The sequence below is a fragment of the Larus michahellis genome, chromosome 9 (assembly GCF_964199755.1).
Source record: "Larus michahellis chromosome 9, bLarMic1.1, whole genome shotgun sequence".
NCBI lineage: Eukaryota > Metazoa > Chordata > Aves > Charadriiformes > Laridae > Larus > Larus michahellis.
In genome coordinates, this window is record NC_133904.1 from 3,836,933 (window position 1) to 3,852,837 (window position 15,905).

At 48.4% G+C, this 15,905-nt stretch overlaps 1 protein-coding gene across 1 annotated transcript in view; it reads left to right on the forward strand.

The window, feature by feature from the left end:
* The first annotated feature begins 517 nt into the window (after positions 1-517).
* The window catches only part of CHSY1 (chondroitin sulfate synthase 1), a 79,503-nt gene continuing 64,115 nt past the window's right edge, over positions 518-15,905 (forward strand). The window contains exons 1-2 of the mRNA XM_074599693.1: positions 518-894; positions 9,961-10,456. Of these exons, the coding sequence (XP_074455794.1) occupies positions 629-894; positions 9,961-10,456 (762 nt within the window). The 5' untranslated portion in view covers positions 518-628. The remainder of the gene's footprint in view (positions 895-9,960; positions 10,457-15,905) is intronic.

Sequence of the window (15,905 nt, forward strand, 5' to 3'; positions counted from 1 at the left end):
AGTCCCCATCCCTAGATCCCAGCGCCCACACTCTCTCGGGCTCCTCTCCCAGCCCCTTGGTCTGGGCAGCTGGGCCGAGGGTCTGGGGTCCCGGGGTGGGATGCCGGCTCGGGGTGGCCTTGTTCTGGGGTGCTCGGTCGAGGCGCCGGTCCCCGTCCCGCGGCCCCGCTCCAGGGAGGTGCCCTGGGAGCCGCTCCCCGTCGCGGGGTCACATCCCGGTCTCGGTGCCCCCGCCCACCCCAGGGTCCAGGCCCGTACCGGGGCCCCTCTCCCGGGCGGGCGCCGCCCCCCGGAGCGCCAGCGGGGCGGGAGGCGAGGGGACCGGTCCGAGCCGCCTCCCTCCCTCCACGGGGGCTGCTCCGCCGCGGCCGGGCGGGGCCATCGGCGGCGGGCAGCGCGTCGCGGGCCGCCCACGGCGCCTGTGCCGAGGGGCAGGGCCGAGGAGAGGCGGGCGCCCCTTCTTCCCTTCCCCTCCGATCCTCTTTCCCTCCCTCCCTCCGCTTCCCGTCCCTGCCCCTTCCCCCATGGCGGCGCTGGGCGACACGGCGCGGCTGGCGGCGGCGGCGCAGCGCGGGGCGGCGGCGGGGCTGTGAGGAGCCGCGCGGGGCCTGCGCGGCGCTGGGCGGGCATGGCGGGCCGCGGCCGCCGCGCCTGGCTCAGCGTCCTGCTGGGGCTGGTGCTGGGCTTCGTGCTCGCATCGCGCCTCGTCCTGCCCCGCGCCTCCGAGCTGGCGGCGGCGGCGCGGCCCCGCCGAGCCCGCCCGCAGGGCTGCCGCCCTCCGCCCGCCGCCGCCGCCCCGCCGCGCCGCCCCGGCCCGCCGGCACAGAGCTTCCTCTTCGTGGGGGTCATGACGGCGCAGAAGTACCTGCGGAGCCGCGCCGTGGCCGCCCACCGGTGAGCGGGAGCGGGGGGGGCGGCTCCGCCCGGCTGCCGGCGGCCGGGCTCGGGTGGGTTCGGTTGGGCTCGGTTCGGCCGGGCTCGGGTACCTTCGGGTAGGTTCGGCTGGGCTCGGGTGGGTTCGACCCTGGGCTGGTTTGGGCTCGCTCGGTTCGGTTCGGACGCGTTCGGCTGGGCTCGGCTCGGTTCGGGTGGGCTCGGCTCTCGGCACGGCCCTGGCGGAGCGGCTGAAGTAAGAGCCCCCGGGCGGGAGCCCTTGCGACCGGGACCCCCCCGCAGCCCCGGGACCGCTCGCCCTTCCCCGGGGCAGGTGTGAGCGAGCCGAGGGGGCCCCTCAGACCACGCTGAGACCCGGCTTTCTTCGCACTGGCCCGGGTGGGCAGCGCTGGGGCGCTCGCCGTGTGGCCGGGCCGTGAGGTGAGGAGAGAGAGGCGGCCCAAGCTCTGCTCCGTCGCCTGGACAGGTTGGTGGAGACACGAAGGGTCGAGTTGAGGGGGTGGTCTGCTTGACCATGGTACTCAACATGGTCTGGTTGAGCCGCTACCTGGCAGGCAGCCCCAGTGGTCATTTGTGAGGGTCAGGTAGCCCCATCGTAGCCGGGGGGCACGTACCACCGGTCCTTGAAGTGCTTCCCTCAATGCTCCTACCTTGGGCATGGCTGCATCACGCTGGTGCAGTCCTTGGCTGCTGCTTCTGAAGAGAGCCGACAGCCTGGTAATAATAAAGTTTGGAGACTGCTGTAATCCCCTAGATAGGAAAAAAAAGACCACTGTGCCAAGCCGGGAACATGTGCTTAGGAATGAGACTCAGAAAATGCATCTGAGAACAAAGAGTAAAATCAGCCTTCGCTCACCACAGCTATGGCAAAGGCTGGACCAGGTAGCGAAACAGCTCGAATGGGGAGAGTCAAAGTGCTCCTAGCTTTGTGCTGATGAAGCTGGCGCAGGAACAGGGGTCTCTGAGCCATGTGTTTATTACCTGAGTACACCCGTTTTTGCAGCAGAGACGATCTTTGTGCTTTGCACCGCATGCTGCTCGCTGTGGCCCGCGGCGTGGTCTCCAGCCGTAGCTGGGTATCACCGCCAGCGCTGCGTGCTAACGGGACTTCTGTCCAAAGCCTCGGCAGCATCAGAATAATCATCTCTTCTGTGAGAGACGTGTCTGTGGCTTTGGCGAAACTCTTCGCTCTGCTGAAATATGCTTATTGCTCCGGCGTCCGCGCCAGCAGGCAGTGCTGAGAGGCTGCGCGGGAAGCCTGCTCGGGAAATCTGAAAGAGTTAAGAGCTAAAATGTCAGCTCGGGTATACCCCGGCTCCGACTGAGCGCTGCACAGGCAGTGCCGTCAGAGGAGCAGCCAGGAGCTCTGGGGCGGATCTTTCTGTAATAAAACGTCCGCTTTAGTCTTGTACTAGAACAAACCCTTCTCCATCTCCTGCCTGCCCAGGTTGAAAAGTACTTGGCCCTATTGGCCAGTAAGAACAGGATGGCAAAACCATGTATGATGGACCATCTCCTCCTCCCCCTGCCCAGCCCATTTTGGGAAACGGTAGCTCTTTTTATATCAGCATCAAATGCAGTAAAATTAATTTGGGCAATCTGAAACATGTTGTCCACCAAAGATGGTTTTAATGGAAACTTAATTTCTTCTTTCAGCAGTAGACCTGTAATTAAGTTACAGAGAGTGCGTGATTGATGCTTTGAAATGGGTGAAAGAATCTGTTTCTTCAGGGTTATGTATTCTTCACCGTGTGGGATGGAGCGTTTTGGATTGCAAATCTCATGAGCCGTGTAATTCACATTTACATACGGAAAGGCTGGAGTCTTGTTGGGACATCACATAACAGGTTTTATGGCAGAATAGTTTGTCTAGCATCCATCAGATTTTGTGTCAAGAATTCAAGAAAGGGAAATTTATCACAACATTGTCCAGAGATGAGTGTTAATTGTGGAGCTTTTCACTTTGCTGGTGTGGGAAGGATTCTCGTCCCTGGCTTTGCCCGTGCTTGCTGAGCAGTCCCGTGCTGTGGGAGAGCTGGGTTTACAGAACCAGATCTGCAACATCTGCTCACACAAAAAAAATGGCTAAAGATACAAGTTAACAAATTCAGCTAATGGCATTAGGCTCCTTCAGCCCTCGGAAGCAGATCTGAGTATTGCTTTTTACTGCACTGCTATTTTGGTTTAACCTCTAGAGATGATGTCCGCTTTGGGAAGGGCTGAATGAAGAGACCTCTTAACATTGCGGTAGGGCTGAAAGCATTTTTTTCCCCTCTGTTGGTAAAAGAAACAAGCTAATGTCCTGGTGACAGGAAGACATCTTTGGGGAGAAGTGGGGAGAGGAAGACAAACCTGAAATCTTAAATGGCTTTTGATTGCCATGAAGTACTCAAGCAGACAATTGCTGGGATTACTACATTGACAAAGCATCCTGGTGAGCTGAATCGCTGGCACAGCGAGTGAAATGGGAAGCTGCTAGCAAGGCATTCCCGGGGTGGCAGCGTGTGCAGAGCCTTGATACCACGCTAGCCAGAGCGCTGAAAGGAATTAGGGATTCATAGGCTGAATACCTCCAAATTGCTGTGGCTCAAAGGCCATTTACAGACACAGCTAAAAGGGACCCGAGCATTTGCTGATCCTTGCTGCTGTGAATCCAGATAGGGCCTAACAAGAGGGGAAGCAATCCACTTCCTGAACATCAATCACGAGCAAAATGACCACTGCAAGGCAAAACGGGCCTGCTGGATTTTCAGGAGACACCAGCTTTTTGAAACAGTCGTGCTTTTGTAATCTGCGAGGCAGAGAATAAGCTTTAGATCTATGGGGTTTTTGGACGGGAGATTTGTAGCTTCAGCAGTTATTGCATCTGACAGCCAGGTTAGCAGAGCTTCCCTTCCAGGAGGCTGGTGAAGTGCAGCAGCAGAAACCGCAGTGTCACATCAAAGGACAAGAAATAGTCAGGAAAAAAGCTGTGCAGGAAGGAGTTAAGGTATGGCTGGAGTTCAGGGAAAGTGCAACAATATGTGCTAATGGTTTTGCAGTTGGGGGGAGTTGTCCTAAAAGAGCTGCGGGAAGGAGAGGATGGCAGTAAGCAGTCTCCGAGAAGATTTAAGTCTGCTGTCTTAGGAACAGAAATATCAGGCAGTTAACCCTTTTTCTTTTTTTTTTTTTTTTTTTTTTGCGTAGCAACTAGATTTCCTGGGAAACGTGGCAGGAGCCTAGTGTGAATGCAGTTAATGGCGAGATGTTGGCCTTTGGCAGGATCTCTGCAGGAACAGCTGCAGTACTTCTCAGTTTGGGACAGTCCCCACGGCACCTTGAAGTGCCACGAGGCCACACGCATGAGGCCAGGGCTCGTGCTAAGCCGTCCCGCTCCTGCAGCAGAGGGATGCCCTTCGGGAGGCTCCATTTCGAACGTGCTGCCACACTGTTCGTGGTGGCTTATAGGAAACAGACTGCAGTGGAATCTAAATACCTGAGTGCTTGGAAAAGCTTAAGTGAAAGGCAGCCAGAAGGATTTGGGGTCTAAAGGAGTTTGTATTATCTGTCTAAGCCTGCAGTAGCTGCTGCAGAAGTGTAATACAAAACACATTTTTGTGCTGCTTTTAAATTCAGAGCCTAGGTCGAGGCTGTTGGGTGGTATTTGGTTTTGGTCGTTTCTGGTTGCTAGTGAGGTAATAAGATGGATCGTGGAGCATGCAGTCTTGCCTTTCAGGAGGAAGTCACATGAAGTGACTTTGAACATCATGACAACGCGATACATGTTTTGCTTAACGTATCAATCGTTCAATCGTACTGGAGTGTTGCAATAGTGAGAACTCGGTGTGTCCTGCTCTTGTGCCCTCTAGCAGAAGTATGACATACTTGGGCTTTCCGAGCAGTAAGCACTTAGCTAAAATTTGCAAGAATGTTTAAGGAACAGTATGAAAACAAATACAGCGAGAGCAACTGGTATGGATGCCTGGGGGATATGGAGAAACAAAGTCACCTATGTACCCCGAAGGAACCATATGGCCCAAACCTCTGGGACACTTGGTCTTTGATCTTAGTCCGACCCACTGAGTATTGGTGTGTCTACGGATGATGGATCCGTTTCTGTCCCTCTTTCCACAAGGAAGGTGGGTGGATATCCACAGACAGAAAACTGGCATCACTTTAAATTGGAGGAGTTTAATTCAAAGGACTCCAGGGAGCTGTAGAAGCTGTTCGGGTTCTCTGTTAAAGCTAGATACCAAGCTGTCCTGCAAAAAATTGGAACGAATGCTTCCTCAAAATCTGAATTCTGTAATGCAGATCTTCACTGTCAAGCTCTTTTAAACCTATCTGGAAACTTAAAAAAAGAGCTTGTTTTTCTGACCTCACATGATGATCATCTGCAGTACCACATGCAGAAACAGTGTGCTGGTTTTCTTGCTCAGTTCTTGTGGCTAAACTGTAGTTCATTCCTTCCCCTGTAGGAAGCGTTGCTGGAAAGAAGGGACCTTGAAGAGCAGTTACACAAAACTGTCCCTGATTCAACATGAAATTTAGCTGAACTGTGTATTCAAGAAATCAGTCCTTTAGGTCTGTTTATCTTGCTGAGTTCTTCACAAATTATGATTTTCTTCAGCATATTTATACAAGATGGCTCTTTCTCAAAACTTTAAATGGTTTCTCTGATCTCCTCTGAGGGAGGTTCCCAAGCTGCAGACAAAAACCAAATACATTTTTTGTCATCGTCTTCAGTTTGGGTCTCTACAAAGGGAGCACTGTCTGAGTAACATTGCTGACTGTGCTTCTGCTGAGTGTGCAGAGCTGATAATAAAGCAAGGTAATACAAATAAATAATAAACACTGGAAACTGAATATAAAACCTTCCAGATCTGTGCTCCTCCTGCTCCAAGCTATGATTTTTAAATGTCTTCTTAAATTAAGAAATGACTTATGACAACATGTGGTGACTAGAGTAGTGGTCAATTTTTAAAAAATACTGGGGTTTTTTAGCACTCTCTTTGTGCACACAGTTTTCTGTATTGCATGAATATCTGTACCAGCTGTGACAAAGTCTTTGCACCCAGTTTGCTTGTGACTTGCTCAAATTAGGATACACAGAGCTGATATCCAGTGCACAAAACCAATTAAGCAGTGGTAAAATTGACTTGGTAGCCACCAACACTGGAGCAGTCCTAATGTCCTCTGCTAAGAGGTTTCTTACAAGGAAGTGTTATCTAATTTATCTATGTTTGTGTTTATTTAAATTGCACTTTGATTCTGTTGTTAACGCTAGCTTCTAGTTTGCTGGAGTTATGTGCCCTGTGCACTGAGAGAAACCAGGTCGCTGCACCAGGGGAAGGTAATAGGGAGCCTTGCCATCCTGATTCATGCACATCCTCCGGTTTAACCGAGCAGATTCAGATTACACAGAGGAGATAAGGTTGGGATCTGTCAGAGCAGGTCAGTTGCTGAGTTTTTAAATCACCGGTTCAGTATGCATATCGGTTGTATTCAGAACCTGGTATTTCTCTCAGGACAGAGTTGAAATGGCCTTAAGTTGGCTGAGGCCACCAGTGATTGCTGCAGTGGAGGTGGTCTCTGCAGATGTAGATACAGGAGCCGGGTGTCAGAAATGTGACCGCGTTTCCTTTAAACAGCTGAGGGTAACAGAGGAGCCCTTGTGGGTAGAAGGAGGGCGTCAAGTATTGCTAAAAATGTTTTCCCTTGTTTGTTTGTTTGTTTGTTTTTTTTAATTATCAAACTTAAAATTGATTTGCAGAATATAAGTCTGCAAATCTTATATTAGAGAAGCCTTGACCAGGAAAGCTGTGTTATGTGTTAGCCGGTGGGAGTGGGTGCTGCTGGGGCCATGGGAGTAGGAAAATGTTGAGACAGGAGCTCCGTGCCTGAGGAGCTGGAGGCGTCAGGTTGCTGCCCACAACCTGAGAGCAGACATGATAAACTGGACTGGAGATGGTAGGATGGGCAAGAAACGTAGCTGTTGACGTGCTAATCTTCAGAACTGCTTGTGATTGAGCCAGGTCTGATTTTTTGCAACAGCAGATAAAAAAGTTAAAGGTAGCTTTGGTCAGAATTCCCCTGCATTTGCCAGTCCTTTGTTCTGCTGATAGCTGGGGTCAGAAAAATGTACTTACAGTTCATTTTACAATGTGTGGTTTGGCTGCTTTGGCTGGGTGCAACAACATGTTTCCTGAGCAAACTGTTCTGTATTTCTTCCCAAAAAGGGGCCGTGTGGAGCAGCGAGCTGTGGCTTGGACATAAAGAGCAGCACATGGTGACTCCCATTGTTTCAGCCTCCACTGAGCAGCGCTTGCGTTGACACAGACACTCAGGCAATTTTTCGAAGTGGGAGCATATTTCGTCTGTCTCAGTTTGAACAAATGCTCAAAGCCACAGTCACAAATAACACGGCGAGTTGTCTCATCCTTGAAATTGCGTTGTCGCAGGAAATGAACAAACAAGCTGTGCTGGGGCATGGTCAACGTGAGATCCCAAGCCTAAAGTAATGTTGTGGTGCTGACCCAAGTCACACGTTGATCCTTGGTGTGTGGTTATTGTTAGGGCACGATCTTTCTAGGTATGTTGTGCCCCTCCGGTACGCAGGAATATGTATCTGGTTTACTCCTGGTTTAGGGTGGAACTTAAATATGTCCCAGAGCCATGAAAAGATGGGGTCAAACTGGCTTTGAGCTGAGGGGTATAATGCAATATGAGGACTGGGAATCAAACGTGCCAGGGTTTATGGATGTACATGCATTTTGTTCCCGCCCCATTGAATGGGAACTCGTCTCTTGACAATACGTAAAGGGGTCCTGAGGTGAGGGTACCTGGTGGGAGAGCAGGGAGATAGAGCTTGGAGTGATAGAAGACATCCTGCGTTGTCTGTGATTTGTAATCATTTCAAAGGCAGATCTTTCAGGGTATTGAGAGCAAGTCTGAAAGTTCATTCTTTGCTTTTGGATAAAAAAAGTCAATAAGCAGAAATTTCCATAAGACTTTAGCTTATAACTTCCCCCAGTGATTGTCTGAAAAGTGTCCACCTGAAGCTGCATTGGGAACTGGTCACAGTGGATGAGACGAGCTGCCTTTTCTTTCTATGAGATTAAAATTTGAACGCTTCAAGGTACCTTTAGTGAAGAACTTTTTTTAAACTTAGATTGGGAGTTGATATGGGAAGACTAGATGATTTCTATGTGGGGTGTGGGTGTCAGAAAATAAACAGCGGAACTTCCTTCATAGTTAGTGAAAGTTCAAGATATGAGCATGTCTCATTTTAAAACGGGTAGTTTTCAGTGCTTTAGCAGGATGTGACTTTATAACCGCTAGTACCGGGCATTAATTGCGTCACTGATGATTAAAGGCCTCATCACCTCTGTTGGGAAGTCAAGAGGAATGTTTCCATTGACTTTACTCTGTACTCTTCAGGGAAGCTGGGATCTAAACTCTTTCAATGATACACTGCCCATGGCAGTAAGAAATCCAGAAGACAAAGCTTTTAAAGTAATTGGGTGATATTCATTACACAAAGCTGAATTAGTGTGTAACTGTTAAGGTGTTGAGGTTGATGTTTAGTTAGTACTGATTAAATACCTTTGCATTTCCCAGTGGAACTTTAGGAATAATTCTTCTGAAATATTTTTACATTTCAGACTTTGTACAGTAGCTAATTCTGGAGATTTCAAATTTCAGATGGTTTGTACTGCCCAAAATCTGTTCTACTTTTGGCAAGAAACCTATGTTGAGAGGCATCTGGTAAAAGTGATAGTGATGCATTGAGGGAATACTGTCCCTCTTACCTTGAGAGTGTTTTCACATTCAGCTTTGAATATAGGTTATATTCTGAGCATAGTCGCTAAACATGATTAGAAAATACTCTCCCCCTATACAAAAAAGGACAAAACCTGTTGGTTTACCAATGAAGATAGTTTTCTGTGAGTTTTTGCGAAGGATACATGAACTCGGCTTTTTCCCAGGTAGGATTTGAGAAAATGGTACCGAAAGCTTAAAATTCATAATTTTTAGGGCAAGGCTGTAACAGTTACATGATTGAAAATCCTCCCTGGAGGAGGTTCAGCGTTCTGCAGTCTGCCTTGAATCATCCTACGTCTCTTCCTGCATTATAAGTGACCCAGTTTGCCCACGCAGATGGGTTGGATTTGGCAAAGAAGAGCATGGAAGGTGTGGAGCAGATGTCACTGTGCTCCTTCGCACAGAAAACGCTCTTCTTTTGTGGTGTTCCTCTCTACTAAAATCTGGTCTGAAGTGTGGGGGAAGCTGCTGGAGGTGCGGGTGTTGGTAGCACCAGGTCATCTGTTGGGATTACATGTTTTGCACGCATCTCTTAGGACTAGTTTTCTGGTAGTTTTTTGCTGGTCTGGGCAGACCCATTTGAGGTTACTAGTGCTACCATGCTCTGTGTTTCTCCAGCTGTCACAAACAGGCAGCAGCATTTTACTTCTGCCAAAGCCCTACATGCTTCTCCACACAGCCTCTGGAGAAGTTGCTGTTTGGTTGGTTTCCCACAGGATACCGATTCCTCTCACAAGTTCATGTGAAATGTGCATCTATTTTCTCTCTGGAAGTCAGTACTTCTGAACACAGGTTTGAGCTTTTGGGGGGCTTAGAGGGAATGGCAGCTGGATATGACGCTGGATAACTTGCGGGGAAGCTTTGGAGGCATTAAATCCAGTTATATGTGAATTGTTCGCCCTTCTTGGCTCCCTTTGTCTTCGCCCTGTATCTTGTGACAAATAGCTGTTAGACCAATACCGAGTGTGCTTAAGAAATCCCGCCTGCCACTAGTGAACTACTCCTGTTGAATTCTTTATCTATCAGATAGACATGCAAAAATGATATTCAGATGCTTATCATATCAGAATTTTTGTGTGTTATACCAATTGCTCTGTGTGCCATGTGAATGTCCTCCTTTGCATGGGAAAAAATAACCCTTCAGGCATTTAAAAAGAAAATTTGTAAAGCAGATGAGGTGTAGCTCCTTTGAGTGGTCTCTGGTAGCACTCTGCCTGCCTGGTTTGCATACTTAATTAGTCCTTATTGTCTTTTTCAATCTAGAACGTGGTCCAAAACCATTCCTGGCAAGGTTGAATTCTTCTCCAGTGAGGGTTCGGACACCTCTATTCCCATCCCCATCGTGCCACTTCCAGGTGTAGATGACTCTTACCCACCCCAGAAGAAATCTTTCATGATGCTCAAATACATGCATGACCACTACTTGGACAAATACGAATGGTTTATGAGAGCCGATGACGATGTTTACATCAAAGGAGACAAACTGGAGAACTTCCTCAGGAGTTTGAACAGCAGCGAGCCCCTCTTTCTTGGTCAGACTGGCCTCGGCACCACGGAAGAGATGGGGAAGTTGGCGCTAGAACCAGGCGAGAACTTCTGCATGGGGGGACCAGGAGTGATCATGAGCCGGGAAGTCCTGCGGAGAATGGTGCCCCACATTGGCGAGTGCCTGCGAGAGATGTACACCACCCACGAGGACGTGGAAGTGGGAAGATGCGTACGGAGATTTGCGGGAGTGCAGTGTGTATGGTCCTACGAGGTAAGGATGAGGGCATGGAGAATGAGGTGTGTGTTTTTGGGGAGGTAGAGGAGAGGGTGGGGGAGGCTGGCAGCAGGGGATTGCTGTTGTACAGCTGTGCAGCAGTTCCTCCAGAGCTCACCTCTCTGTGCAACCTGACCATCCAACTGTACATTTGCTACGCTTTTTGTTTCTTACGAGTGTCATCCTGGGAGAGATGTGCACAAATATGGAAGTGCAATAGTAAGGAGAGAAATGGAGCCTGACATTAAGCACTTTGGGGTGAGGGGAAGAACATTCATCATTCATAACAGTTATTTTTATTCGGGCAGAAACAGAATAAGCTTAAATCAAAATGACCACGAGTCCCTGCAGTCTTGACTGTCCAAGTCTCTTTTATCTTCTTTAGCTGAGTATGTCATGGTGTCAGTGTGGAAAATAGATGATACAATTAATGTGTAACTTGCTGCAGTTGAAATGTGCAAGGCTGACAGATGTTTGCCCTGACAGTGACAGTTGTTTTCCCCAAACTACAGCCATGGCAGAGATGTCTCATGGTGGCTGGCACTGTCACCCTGCACACTGAGCTGCCTCGCAGCCTGCCCGCAGCCCAAGTTCGCTGCTGCTCAGGGGACTTGCTAGCAGCCCCATCCTGCAGACGCCTGCGTAGCAGGTCCTTGACGTCAGCAGAGACAAGCCACCACTCTTTCACTGAAATTCAGGGTCTGCCCACACTGACGTGGCTGTGAATTTGGCATCTTGGGGGAAAAAAACAAGAGAGTCCCCAGCCTGCTTGTGGCAGAGTTTCCTGCTGCTCTTCCTGCTGGATGCTGGGGGCTGGCGGCTCCTCCCAGGGGCGATGGGGGCTTCTGCCCGGGTACGCTGGGCTCTTTGAAGTGAGGCCCGGGTGTTTACAGACTGTCTGATTGAAAACACCTGCTGGGCTTGAGCTGCAGTTTCTTCTCCAGGACCAGGGAAAACGCTGGTGGGTCTGCCTTAGAAATAAGGGAGAAGTTGAGAACAGAAGAGAGGGTGAACAGTTTATATTTTTACACAAACATTTATGACTTGTACGCAGCTATCACTTTGTCCTTTTATGAGATGTGGTTAAGAGGGGGACTCATCTGCCCATGTGACAAAGGAGCTGTGGTCACAGATGACGACAGATACTGCTGCCGACCTGCTCTTTCACTGGCAAAGACTTGTGTTGAACTTCTGACACTGAATTTCTGTCCCCAGAAGCTGTTGCTTCGTTTCAGTTCACAGTTCAGTGATGGGAAATCCTCTGAGGAAGGGGAAGGAGGTTTCCAGCTGCAGTAATTCATTCATATCTTTTGTGCATGAAGACTTCCTGGGCTAACAGTGGCTCTCCCCGTTCCCCGCTTACAGACCTGGAACTAGTTTATGTGTTGCTGGTGTCGTGGTTTGGGCTGTTCATGAGGAGTCGCTACATTTTTCCACAGTTTTTAGCAGCATAAAATTTTTACTCTAGACATTCTGAGTTTAAATAACTTCTGGTGTGAATGCCTGTACCATGTGGCATTTGATAACTTACTGAAGGTCAGCATTTTGGTCCTACTGAAACTGGCAAAGACCTCCTAAATTCAGTATGATCAAATTTTGGCTTGAAATAGCTAACAATAGCACACAACTGCACTAAGAATGCTACCTGACAGAATTAGGTCGGTCTTTTCTCAAGATCTATTTCGTTTGGTCAGCTTCTGTTAAATTATCCGTAGTGCTGGATTCTCCCAAGTGCCATGAATTACTTAAAATTGGTTTCTGTGAAGTGTATAAACTGTACAACGTTCAGAAGTAACCCATGAGTGTGAGATGTTAAGGCTCAGCTGTTTTGGAGAGAGGGAAGAGTTTCAGTGATGAAAGCATGCTGCTTCTGAGACGAATAGATCTGCTCTCATTTATTTGAGGCTTTTCAATTTAAAAACCTGTCATCTTTTCCTTTTTTTGATCTGGTCCTCTCATTGCCCAGACAACTAGATTAAATGTGCCTGGTATTTTATTTAAGATAAAGCAATAGCTGTGCGAAATAACACAGCTGTTGTAATGGCTGTGTTAGGAAAGCTTGGTGTAAAAGCGACATTTCCCATGTCTTGTACGTTCATGAACATCAAGTAACAGGCCACTGTATGTGAATTGCGAAGCATTGTATTTCAGTGAGCTTCTGACGGAGCAAAAGGTTTATCTGTGCCTGCTCTGCTGGGGCACAGCCACCACATTCTTCACGGTTCCCATCGAAAGGGAAGCAGTGACAGCACGAGGCTCGTCAAACAAAACGGCATGGCCTCAGAAAACCCAAACCTCAAACTTCTCCTTTGCTTCCTGCACTTCCTATTCTGGAGAGTCACAAGTGGCAGTGCAAATGAGGAGCTCAGGTCTGTGCAGTCACCCCCCAGCTCTTTGGATTTTGTTCTTAGCATCTTGGACATGGAATGCCCTGCCGGACCTCAGAGCGAGTGGTTTTTTTCCCCCTGCAGTGTTCTTGCAGTGGGCTCTATGCCCAGAGTCGTTCTACTCATCTCCATGACTGTCACTGCCCCCTTTCTCTGATTTTTAGGATCCCACAATGTCTTTACTGTGCTGCTCATCTTCCCTGGCTCTGACTCTGGTGGTGTGCCCAAATGCGTCTCCAGGCCTGGCTCTGTGTTTTTTTTCTGCTCGCAGCAGTCTGTCTTAAAACCCTTTTTTCCCCCCTTCCTGTGTTTCTGTCACTTTGCTGCTCTCTGTGGTGCCTCTCAGACCACTTCATTAGTGGCACCGGTTATTGCCCGCTTCGAGACTTGTAAAGATTTGTTCCCGCTCTTCCTGCCGTCAGGAGCTTTTCAGCAAATACAGTAGAGGAATTGACACCACGATTCTTTGGATTTCCTGTTTCATCTCGCCCCAGAAAAGAGGCAGCAACAGTATGTGCAAGCTTGAGGAGAACTGAAGCTCCCTGGGCTCTGGGGAGCTTCATCTGACGCACCCAGGCTGCTGCTTCAGGACCAGTTTGCAGCCCACGATGGATTTTAGGTTCCTGTGACCAGGCTTGTAGCTGTTGCCTTACTTGAGACAGGTCAAGTGAGTCACAAATGAGACATGCCTCTTAAATGAAAGTTCCTTATGGCAAGGATTATCATCATTGTGAAAACAAAGCCGAGAGCGTTACTGCTATTTGACAAATAGCTGTAAAACTCAGCCCTCTATAGGGTGGAGCAGCCAGAGCTGCAGATTTTATGCAGCAAATTGGAAGAAAAAAAAGTAATGAAAAGAATGGAGCTGTGGAATCTTTGAAGCTTACAGATGGGAGCCTGACAGTTTAAAAAGTGATACAGAGCGCAGTCCGTCCTCTTGAAGAGGACAAAAGGCTTGTACTGAACTTCCTAGGAAGCGATTTCTAGTGAATATTGGTATTTTGGACTTCTGGCACACTGCTGGGTGTTTTTCTCAGAAAAAGTTTACATATTTAAGTCTCATTTCCTCCGGCCAGTAGTTCTTCTAGTTTGTCTTGCGTGGATCACAAAGATGTGCTAGTTTTGTTTTCTCGTGCACTGCCTTGTGGTGCCACGTGCAGTCTTGGCTATTCAGCCTGAGAACAGGTTTCGGGTTTGATGACAAGCTATCTATCTCATTTGTGATTTAAACCATCCCAACGTATTGGTGATCTCGGTTTTCGTTTGGAGTCTAATGTTTCCTTGAAATGTATCTGAATTACAAAGACATCACTCTGTAGCTTAGTGTTGTTTCAGCCTTGTTTCGTAGCTGCTGCTGAGTTTTGTGTTTAATATCCTCATCTTCAGGGTGCTGGTAACTTTAATACGAGCTCTTTGTAGCTTCTAGAAATCAAGGCAGTGGTGGTACATATCCCATTAATTTCTTCAGTAATTAAACTCTTCTGACACACATTGCTTTCAGGTGATATGAACCGCTTCATGTCCTACAGCGCAATAGAAACAGCTGGATCCAACGGGGGAGCTTATGCTACCTCTAACTGCTGGTGCAAATGCCCACATGTTTTGTCAGTTTTTCCTTCTGTCCTGATTGAGGTGGTGGGAGAAATTAGGTAAGAAGCAGAAAGTGTCTGTGTGGAGACAGACAGAGGGGGCAGTGCTTTCCTCCAGACTAGTAACAAGTACTCTTACGTGTCCTGAAGTGAGACAGGATTTTTTATAATATGCATGGAAAAGAAGCTATGAGGAAGGGAGCGGTCACATCAGGAAACGTGAGCATCAAAGAAGAGTAGGCCCAATCTTTTGGGCTTTGACGAGGGAAAAAGTAGGGCAGTGGTGACTAGGGATAGCGGGGGGCTTACAGGAGAGGGGGGATTTGAATTAACATTTTGTGTGGTCTTTCATCTGGAGTAATTGAAGATAATTGCTACTCTGAAATTCACTGAAGTTAGGAGAGCCCTTAGAGTTCACATTACGTCTGCCAAGTACATTGGCAGTGCCAGAACATACCATTTCTGGAATGGACTCTCCTGGGGGCAAAACGGAAGTTTATGGTTTCCTGTAAGATAGCCAGAAGTCAAAAAAAGATAAAAGTCCTGCAGCGATTGATCAGAACTGAAAGACTGGGGATAGATGCAACTGTTAACTGCTAACCTTCAGTTCCCTTGCTTTACCCTCTGAAAAAGAAATCCTTCATTAACGAAAAAGGAGATTCAGTCCTTTTGTAGCAGGCTAACGTATGGCAGCACCTCTTGGAGCAGGGCAGGAGGGGTCTGTGAGGGGGTGCTTTGGACAGGGAGCTCTGAAGCACCTCGGTTCACCGCCGTCAGTGTGGGGCAGTGGGGTTGGACTGTGATGTTCGGTTGCCCTTGCTCTGTGGACCCTAGCCTTGGACTCCAGGCAGCAAATGTAAGACTCGACTTGTCTGTGTGGTAGGAGCAACCAGCCGTACTTCTGAAATCAGATGCTCTAATATATATATATATATATAGTCCCAGCTTCAAAGCTTGTGCATTTTTTTTTTTAAGTCAGAGCATAGGAACTTGGCAAACCCTGACAGCGACAGATACCTTATCTCTCCATGTGCGTGTAGCCTATTGCATCTCTTCATTCAAGAAATGTATGATACAAATCGTGTGTGTGTGTGAGAGAGAGGGAGGATAACAAGCATGCTCAGTGTTTTAGGTGGATGTTTATAAATCATATTTTCTTAAGCACTAAATATTATCTTTGAAACGCTTCAGAGGTGTCTTTTTGGCTTCAGAATAAATTGGAAGTGGGTGGCCATCCGTTCTGAGGAGATTGAGCTTCATGAAGGTAATGAGGAATGGCATTTTGTCAGAGGACAGACAGGTAAGACTAGAGAAGAGCTTTATCTGGGCAGGGAAGGTGATGCATGGGGCTCAGTGTGAGACTAAAACACATGACTGATGTGACAGGGAGCCTGTGACGACAGTGGGGGAGGCAGTGTGGTATGACCACCGTGGTCTAATTTTAGTAGCTATGTTTGCTGAGGAGGTCAA